Source organism: Castanea sativa, chromosome 10 (genome assembly GCF_040712315.1).
Source record: "Castanea sativa cultivar Marrone di Chiusa Pesio chromosome 10, ASM4071231v1".
NCBI classification, from domain to species: Eukaryota; Viridiplantae; Streptophyta; class Magnoliopsida; order Fagales; family Fagaceae; genus Castanea; species Castanea sativa.
Window position 1 is genome coordinate 13,838,035 of NC_134022.1, and position 9,927 is coordinate 13,847,961.

Here is a 9,927-nt window from a genome sequence, read left to right on the forward strand (position 1 = left end):
TCTGAAAGTCTAACCATTGGATTGAATGTTCCTATTATATTCTTCATGTTTGCAAAATTTCAAAAAGAGCAAAGATCAATTGCTATATCATCAAACAAATGTTAAAATTATAAGTTTTTGTAATTTAATATTGTGTATAACAAATAAATTTATTGATTAAATAGTAAATAACATCCAATTTTATATGAAATTTGATATGTATGTTAAGAATATAAAGAACATGAAATTCAACGGTTAGATTTTCAAAATTCACAACTCAAAAAAGAGATATATGAGAAGTTTAAAGAGTTTTTCTCCAAACTGATTTGGAGAGAAACTTTGTTCTAGGGAGAAGGTCAAAGAAGGTTTGCATCGATTACAAAAATTAGTCAATCAAGGGCTTGAATCTCTTTAAAAAGAACGAGTGTCACACCTCAGTCCAAATAGTATTGGTATTTTTGACAACAAGCCATAGGACCGCTTAACTGCTAAGGACAAGACAAATATATATCAAAGAATCTAATAGGGAACCAAAGAATGTCCTCATATTCATGCACTACAAGAACATAAATGTAAGTCGAGATAATGGGTAGGGGTGTGCAGCTAACCCGCCAACCCGCCAAAACCGACTAGACTCAACCTAACTTGCCGGGTTGAGTCGGTTTTTTAGGGCTTGGTTGGTTGGGTTGGGTTACAAATTTTTTTTTTGATAGTGGGTCGGCCGGTTGGGTTCGGGTTATAAAATTCCAAACCCACCAAAAGTGACCCGATCCACCCATATATTTAATATTTTTTTTTTTAAATAACCAACTCTTCCTATCCTATATAAAAGACAATTAGTTCACACAAACCCTAGTAAATTACTATTGTTATTTAGTTATTAGTGTTATTTTCCTTTAAGGATTTTCACTGATAATAATATTTGGGTTTTTTTTAATATATTTATATTTATTTATTTTTTACTCAATTTAATAATAATAATAATAATAATAATAATAATAATAATAATAATAATAATAATAATAATAATAATAATAATAATAATAATAATAAATTGTCCAACCCATGGATTCAATCTGACCTAACCCAACTCATATGGGTTGGGTTGGGTTGGACTTATGTGATGGGTTTTGTTAGATTGAATTTTTTTTTAACCCATCATAGTGGATTGGGTAAAAAATTCTCCTTAACCTAACCCAAACCAATCCAAGCACACCCCTGATAATGGCAACAAGGTCTACTTGCTGAAATTATTTACTTGTTCATATAGCATTTGGCTATATGATTCATAGCATTCATGAATTCTATTTGGGAGGAGGAATTAGAATGGAAAGATCATTTTCTTGTTTAGAAGTTTAAGTAGAAGGGGATAAAATGAGTACAAAGGAATACTTATTTCTCTCTATTCCCTTAAAAGTTCAAATTTACATCCTCCCAAAATTTGAAAGAAATAGAAAGAACGGAATTTTCATTGAAACTCCCAAAATACTCGTATATATTTAACCATTTAATTATTTTAAATTAAAAGTCTAATAATAATATTGTCATAAAATGATATAATTTATTTTCCTTTATGTTACTCCCAAATAAGGTTACTTACCTTTCATTCATTTATTTTAAAATATCCAAACAAGATTACTTAATTCTTTTCTCAAAAAAAGAAAAAAATTACTTAATCCTATTCCATTACTTAAAAATTTTCATTTCATTTTACATATATCTATATATATATATATATATATATATATATATATATATAATAAAAAAATCATTCCATTCCATGCCTTTATAATTTATTCATTCCATTCTTTTATAAACTCCCAAATGAAGTTAATTTACAAGACCTATAAGATATTGTTTTGAAAAGAGTAATGTTAGGGAAACTTTTATAATAATAATAAAAATAATTTTCACAACTCCACAACTTGTTAAAATACCAAGCATGTAATTGAGGTGATTAAAAAAATATTTGTAATTAAGGTAACATTACTTTCATATGAACCCACTACTAACAAAACTTTTTTTATGCATCAATCTCATCGGCTAATAAAGAAGCCATACAAATAAATCAAAAGAAAATCAAGGTCTAAAACATATATGGGTTGGGAGATCTTCAACTTAGGTCCTTGTGGTAATCCAATTGGCCCAGATCAGCAGTTGTGCGGAATTTTATGCCCCTAAACTTATTGTTAAATTCAATATTGTCATAATATTGACTTTTGAAGATCAAATTAGGAATTAAAATGGAGAAGAAATATATCAAATTATTCAGCCCAAGTACACTAGATGGAGTATCAGCTAACATATGAGGTGAAGTCTCATGATCCATTTGGTTGGGTGGAATAGAGAGGATGGAAAATGAGAGTTTTCCATTATTTGGTTTGGTAGAAATGAGGGAGATCGAAATGCAGTGGGTTGAGTTTCAGGCCCAAAAATACTCATCTTAATTCCCAAATTGGGAGGAAAAATAGGAAACAAAATGTTAACCATTATATAGTTTTAATCAAGAAAGAGATACAAAAATCAAGAACTAAGGCTATGCTTGGTTCAGGGAAATATTTTTGGATCGTAAAATTTGTTTGGTGAATATTTTCTAGAAAAGAAAACATTTTCAAGTGTTTGGTTATTTTCCTGAAAATTTTATGGAAAACATATTTTCTTCTATTTTCTCCAATTTCTCATATCCCAAGCATATATATAATAAAAAAAGAGTAAAATTTTAGATTGAAAAAGTTGTGTGGTTAGGTGGCAAACAGTGAGGTGGGGTGGAAGTTCAGTCGAAGATTTTTGGGTGAGATGGAAAATGATTTATGGAAATAAAAGTATAAAACAATTTCTGCCATAAGTGCCTTTATTTTACCATTAACCGAAAAACAATTTTGATTAACTAACATTTTCAATTGGCCAAAACACCCGCAAATGCCAAAAATGTTTTTTGAACATCAATTTCATTCAAACCAAACACAACATAACAGAAAGATTAAAACCGCACTATAGTCCTTCACACATATGTTTACAAAGGCTCGAGGCCTTGAACAAAAAAAAAATCAAAATAACTCTATAATAGAAAATATTTTTCTATCCTCTCTTGATGTAATAAGGGTATAATAGTAAATTTATTTAAATCATATTTTCTATTTTTTTACTTCTTTATTCTCTCTACCAAACACATATGAGGGAAAACTAAAACAGATTACATCTTTCCATTTTTCTATATCATTTCTACATTTTCTATCTTTTTTCATTTTATATATGTCTAATCTTTAAACCTTATAAATTATAATCTTTAAACCTTATAAATTATAAGAGATTTAGTTTCAAAATTCTCATACACAAAATAAAAACCAATTAGTATATTGGTCATATAATTAAGAGCTTTTATTATACAAGCCGGCCAAGATGCCCATGCTCTAGCTCAACAAGCACTATCAAAGGATGATTTCACAGTTTGGAGGGAGTCTATTCTACCATACATACAAGTTGTACTTGATAAGGATTTCAATTTGTTTTGTTTGAAGTCAATTTATTCTCTAAAAAAAAAAGGAGTATCATAGAGCGGACATCATAAATTCAAATTCTCAAATCATATAATATCTATATAAAAATAAGAACAAGGTTTAGCTACAAAATTAGTTGTAGCTTAAAACTACAATCTCACTCAATATCTTTTTATTGGAAGTGAATTTTGATAAATCTACTATAGGATTACATCTTTTTTTTTTTTTATATACATCAGGCTTGCAAAATTTCTAGAAAATGAAATATCAATAGCTATGTCATCAATAAATTATTTAAATTGCAAGTTTTTCTAGTTTAAAATTATACATAAAATATAAGCTTATAGATCATATGGTAAATTAAGAACGTAAAAAACATGTAATTTAATGGTTAGATTTTTAAAATATATAGTAATATTTATTTTATTGAATAAGGTTATAGTCTAAGATTACAACTAATTTTGTAACTAAATTTTGTCTTAAAAATAATTCTCAACCTTGTTAAGAGAAATCAATTGACCAGTTCACTATGTAATGTTTTTATGTTTCATTTTCTTTGCCAGCCATTTCCAGCCTGCAGGGTTTACATATATTTAATTCATTTTCATTTATTTCCAACCAAACACAATGGTGCTTCGGTTTTGCCAACAACGAAGACATATAAAATTAACACCGATGCTCGACGCTTTCAATAACTAAACATACTACTTGCCTAGTATATTTTACAGCAATGCAAGAACAATCCAAGATATGCTTCCCGTAACTAAACTGAAAAATAAAAATAAGAAATTTTAACTGACTCGGAAAGTATAAATTTCAATGGAAAATTTACCATGCTCTAAACACCTAGATGTGTCTTTTCAATAGATATTTATACGCATTCGTTGGATTATTTTGATTATAAAATGAGTTGTGTAAAAATAATATTGTACTTAAAAGAGTTGAGATTTTAAAGTTGAGTAAAAAGTGTAGTTCTCCCATAAATTATGGAGAATTATGGTTTAACTCTTCCACTTGTATAAAATTTTGAATAACCAAAACCAATAACTAAACATAGATTTTAGTTATTTCAATTTGTAAAGTCTCCTGTCGTATAAAATATCTAGGGTTTTATCCTGTTTATACAAAAAATCGATTGATATTTTGATCTGATAATGAGAGGTAATCATCCACCAATGAACTAAATCTACCAGTCAAAAGACTCAAAAATGTAATGTTAAAAATGAATTTATCAGAAAAAGTCTATGTGAACAGCTCCAAAAGAATTAGCCTCTCGTAAAACTCAAGGATCTTATTAATAGGCATTGCCGTCCACAGACGGTCAATTTGTTGAACTTTTAATTTATACACGCCAAAAATCTATAAATACGCACAATTTTAACACTTTGAGGCTAGCACTTCCATAAAGCTAACATAAGAGAATCCATTTGATAATTATAACTTAGAGCTTCTGATTATAATGGCCTCTACCCAATTCTTCATTTTCGCCATTTTAGCAGTTCTTGTTCCTTCGATTTTGGCCTCCACTGGTTTTGATTACCAAACTTGGGCTGATGGGAAGGAGTTTCATGTCAGTGACCAACTCGGTAAATTAGCTCTCAAACCTCTTTCTTCACTATGCTATCAACTTACGCTCTGTTTATTTTGATGTAAAATATTTATAGGAAAATATTTTCTTATTTTACGGTGTTTGTTTTACAGTAAAATATTTAGTTAAATGTAAAATATTTACAGTCAACTAAATCAATCTAAGCAAATTTATGTAAAATATTTTACACTTAAAATTTTGGAAAAACATTTTACATTTGCTCACTAACTCTAGTCCCAATAACTCTTACGCTATCTCTCCCTATCATGGTATATCTCCTTCTCAGTTTTCTCTCACAAGTCACAGCCCAACCCATTCCTTCTCTCACCCACCAATCAATCTCTCCCAAAACCCATAGACCGGCGCCACCCACCTATGGTGCCACCCACAGATTTCACACCTCCTCCTTCCTCTCGTCTCTCTCACAAAATCCATCGGAATCTAGATGCTAAGCAGCAACTTGGGTTTTTGGTAGCTGCTCTGATCTTGCTGGTGACTGTTCTGATCTTGCCGCCGCTAGATTTACTGGGTTGTTGGATTTTTAGATTAGATTCTTTGTTCATGGGTTTTCTTTTCATGTTTTTGATCTGGTTTTGTGGGTGTTTTTGCCTTTCTAATATGGATTTTTGGGTTGTTTGTGGTTGTTTTTTGGGTGGTTGGTGGTTGTTTTTTTGGTAGTTGGTGGTGGTTTTTGAATCTTTGGTGGTGGCTGGTGGTGGTTTTGAAGGTTGTCTTTTGAATGGTTGGTGGTGATTTTGGTGGCTCTTGGGTATTTGGATAGGTGGATGACGGTGGCTGATTGGATGGGATTACAGTGGGTGTGTATTTCAATTACAGTTGGTGGTGGTTGTTTGGCTGAGTATGCGGTGGTTATCGGTGACCCATTTATATTTGCAATGGTTAGTTCAGAACACTAACCAAATACTTGCAAATGTTTTACAGAAAAATATTTTACACGTAAAATATTTACATGAAAAATATTTTACATTTGAAAATATTTTACGTCAAAACAAACAGAGCGTTAAATGCTTTGCCTTTAACTTTGAATATCTAATCCAAAACTGCTCCTAAAGTAGAGTTGTAAATGAAACGAGCGAATTAGGAAAATAGTTCGAGAAAAAAGTTATTCATATTTATTTTTTTTTAGAAAACAACCTATGTTTAAAAATAATTATGTCTCCTTAAATAAGCTTGTGAGTGTGGAGCTCAATTTAATTATATAATATTATATGTTTATATATAATAATAATAATAATAATAATAATAATAATAATAATAATAATAATAATTAAAAAAAATTATACTCATGTAGGTTTAAGATTGAATTTAAGATTTTTTTTCAAAAAAAGAAGAAGATTGAATTGATTATACTAGAAAAAAAATATAATTTCTTTTGATTATAAAATATAATCGTTTCGATTAACTCAAATTTATCTAATTAACTCAAATAATAAAATTTTAACTATAATTTGGTGGTTAATTATTAATATAATACCATATTGCACAAAAATAATACCCAGCTTTTAATTATAAAATATAATCGATAGGTACATATTATCCATTCTGGTTGATGATAGAAGAGATTAATTTCTTGTTGCAGTTTTTAACTATAAAAAGGGAGTCCACAATGTTTTTAAAGTTAATGGCACTGACTTCCAACGCTGTAACGCATCGGCTGGATCTGTGGAATTTACTAGTGGAAACGATGTGATTCCCCTAAAAACCCCAGGAAAGAAATGGTACATTTGCGGTGTTCCCAATCATTGTGCAAATGGAAACCAAAAGCTTGCCATAACAGTGCTTGATGGACAGTCTCCTGCGCCTTCTCCCACATCAGCCGCAAGGAGAAGCGTTGCACCTGTGTATTATGAGTGGATGGTGGCTTTTTTTAGCATCCTCATGATGGTCATGGTTTGATATTGGAATTTCTTAGTAATATTCATTGTTATGGTCTTGGAGTGTAATAAATTTCCAGTTTGCAGTTTCTGGAGCTATTGGTTTGTAATACTACGCGTTTTTTTTTTTTTTGAAAAACGTTGTAATACTAGGTTTTGAATATCTTCTATATTATTAATAAAATGATTTTCCTCTTTCGTTTTCAATTTTTGACATACCAAAATATCCTCATACAAATTTTGAAATAATATAATTTTTAGTTAAAAAAAATTCTATAAAAAAAAAAAAGGTTAAAACAATAATACTTTTTTTTTTTTGAGAGAGTTTCAACTTATGGCGTCTGCTCCTGATAATTGCTCTTTATTATCAGACCAAGACACTAGTCAGTTTTTGGTGTAGGCGGGGATTAAACCCCAAATCTCTTATACAACCATCAGAGACGTTACTAGTTGAGCTAACTGGAACCTACAAAACAATAATACTATCTCCCATACAAAAGAGAGAAAAAAAAAAAAACCATTATTCCCACCACTCATTTGTATTCAAATATTTGATTCCTTGCCAAAGGCTTTGTAGTTGAATTGCCACATTCTCATGCACAGAGTGCTTGGGAGTTTATGGGAGAAAGGGTTCGAGCTGCGGGGTTAGCAGCATGTTATAATTATTTCTCTAAAAGAAATGTTTGATTCCCATTTATATTTGTTATCTATTTGAATTCAAATACTTCAATTATGTTTATAAAAAAATACAAAATTATTAGGAGAAAAAAAACTATTATTCTTACCATCCATTTATATTCAAATGTCTGATTCTTATCTGTATTTGTTATCTATCTGTATTCAAATACTTCAATTATCTTCATAAAAAAAATACAAAATTACTTTTTTTTAAAAAAAATTTACTACCTCATGTAAAAACTACTTATTCTTATCTCAAAATTTCTATGTATGTATTTTTTTTTTAATTCATTAAAATATTCCAAAATTTTTATCATCCAAATTCTATACAGTTATCACAAATCTCCATCCATCTAACGTATATCATCTTTCTTTTGTTTAAATCTATTTTTTTAACTTATCACAATTCTTATTCCAATCAATAAATTCAAATGTTTCATTGAGTTTCATTCTCTATCTCATTTTTAAACATTATTCCACGTTACCTTACTTTTTTCTTTAAAAAAAATACGTATAGTTATTTATATATCACTTTTAAACATTGTAGCACTAAACCAAAAATACAAATATATATATATATAAAGTATTATTACATGTGCAAAATACTTGTAAAGAGTCTAGTTAATTAAATAAGCCGATTGCAGTATTGTACAACTTTAGCACACGACACATGTTAAATTTCCATGCAGCTTAGGCAATGAGTCTTTTTTTTTTTTTTTGAGAATTTAAACTCCTTAGCATTTTATTAAGATATAGGAAAATTGACGGATACAAAACGATAAATATTTGGTGGAACATCCTCCATCCAAATTAAAACAGGAAAAGAAAGCATAGCTCTCAGCACTAAGGCATGGGCCACAGTGTTTCCCTGCCTCTTAACATGATAGAAAGATTTGGTTCGTAACAAACCACTTATAAACTCAATGTCTTTTATAATGTGACCGATACTAGGAATTAAACAATTTCCTTCAGCAAGTGCTTTAATAATAGTTTTTGCATCTCCTTCAAAAATGGAAAGTGTGAACCCTAGCTCATGAATGAACTGGACTGCTCTACGCGCTGCCAGGACCTCCAATATTTCTGTGGATGCTGGTTTGGGTATTTTTTCTACTAAAGCTGCCATGACCTGCCCCTTATTGTTTCGAACAACCACCCCTATCCCTGCTTGATCCGATTCAACAAATATAGCCCTATCAAAGTTTGTCTTCACCATTACTCCTTCTGGTGGTTTCCATTTGATGTCTCGCTGCGTCGAAGTATTCACACCAAGCCGAGTATGGCTTTGAAATTCCCTCAATAGAGAAGCAGTGCTCTTTAGGATTTTTCCCAATGGCATACTCGGTTCATTACACCTCACCTTGTTCCTGTGGCACCAAATGAACCAAGCTATCGTTGCAAAAAGCTCCAACTATGTTGCATGCTCACCAACTAAAGCAACCAGGTCTGTGAACTGCGATATCCTTGGGTGGTCCTTTAAAATCCATCCAAAAACCTTTTCCCATACCGTGCGTAGCTGATTACATTCCCATAACACATGCATCGTGCTCTCATTTCCAATACCGCAATTTGGGCACGTCGGATCCTCTAGCACTTTCCTCCGAAGTAAATTGCATCTTGTAGGCAAAGCTTCAAAACACGCATGCCATAGAAAATTTTTAATCTTATTTGGTACCTTCATCTTCCAAAGGCACCTCTAGAAAACTCTCTTGCTTGTCATATCTGACCCTGATGCTCTGTTCTGGGTGTTCAGCTCACAAAGTAATTGGTATCCAATTTTCACCGAATATAATCCATCCCTATATCTTGGCCAAATAATGCAGTCAGCCTGATTAGTAATACATATAGGAATGGATTTTATTTTTGCTGCTTCAAACGGTAGGAAGAGGTGACCAATCTTTGCATAATCCCACTGTTTTTTGTCTTGGTCAATCAAAGAAGCTACTCGCACATCTCCTAGAGCACTTTTCTGTGGTGAACTAATCTTAGAAGGGAAATTTCTAGGTAACCATTTATCCCAGTAAACCCGAATGGTTGAGCCATCCCCCACTCTCCACATAGAACCTACTTTTATGACTGATCTAGCTTTTAGTATGCTCTGCCATGCATATGAACTGGATGATTTCTTTGCTTCAAACACCGTCCCATGGGGGAAATATTTGGCTTTGAATACCCGGAAAAATAGAGATGACTGATCATGCAGCAACCTCCAAAACTGTTTAGCAAGCATCGCCTCGTTGAACTTTACCAAATCTTTGAAACCCAAACCGCCTTGGTCTTTTGGTTGGCACAT

General features: G+C 31.1%; 2 protein-coding genes across 2 annotated transcripts; one reads left to right on the plus strand and one right to left on the minus strand.

The window, feature by feature from the left end:
- Positions 1–4,935: 4,935 nt before the first annotated feature.
- LOC142612071 (uncharacterized) lies at positions 4,936–6,981 on the plus strand. Its single transcript, XM_075784202.1, has 5 exons — positions 4,936–5,062; positions 5,351–5,556; positions 5,743–5,806; positions 5,902–5,963; positions 6,682–6,981. The coding sequence occupies exons 1-5, from the start codon at positions 4,936–4,938 to the stop codon at positions 6,979–6,981; spliced, it is 759 nt and encodes a 252-aa protein (XP_075640317.1).
- Positions 6,982–8,382: 1,401 nt separating this feature from the next.
- LOC142612072 (uncharacterized) lies at positions 8,383–9,927 on the minus strand. Its single transcript, XM_075784203.1, has 3 exons — positions 9,362–9,927; positions 9,198–9,263; positions 8,383–9,001 (listed from the first exon to the last, which is right to left on the minus strand). The coding sequence occupies exons 1-3, from the start codon at positions 9,925–9,927 to the stop codon at positions 8,383–8,385; spliced, it is 1,251 nt and encodes a 416-aa protein (XP_075640318.1).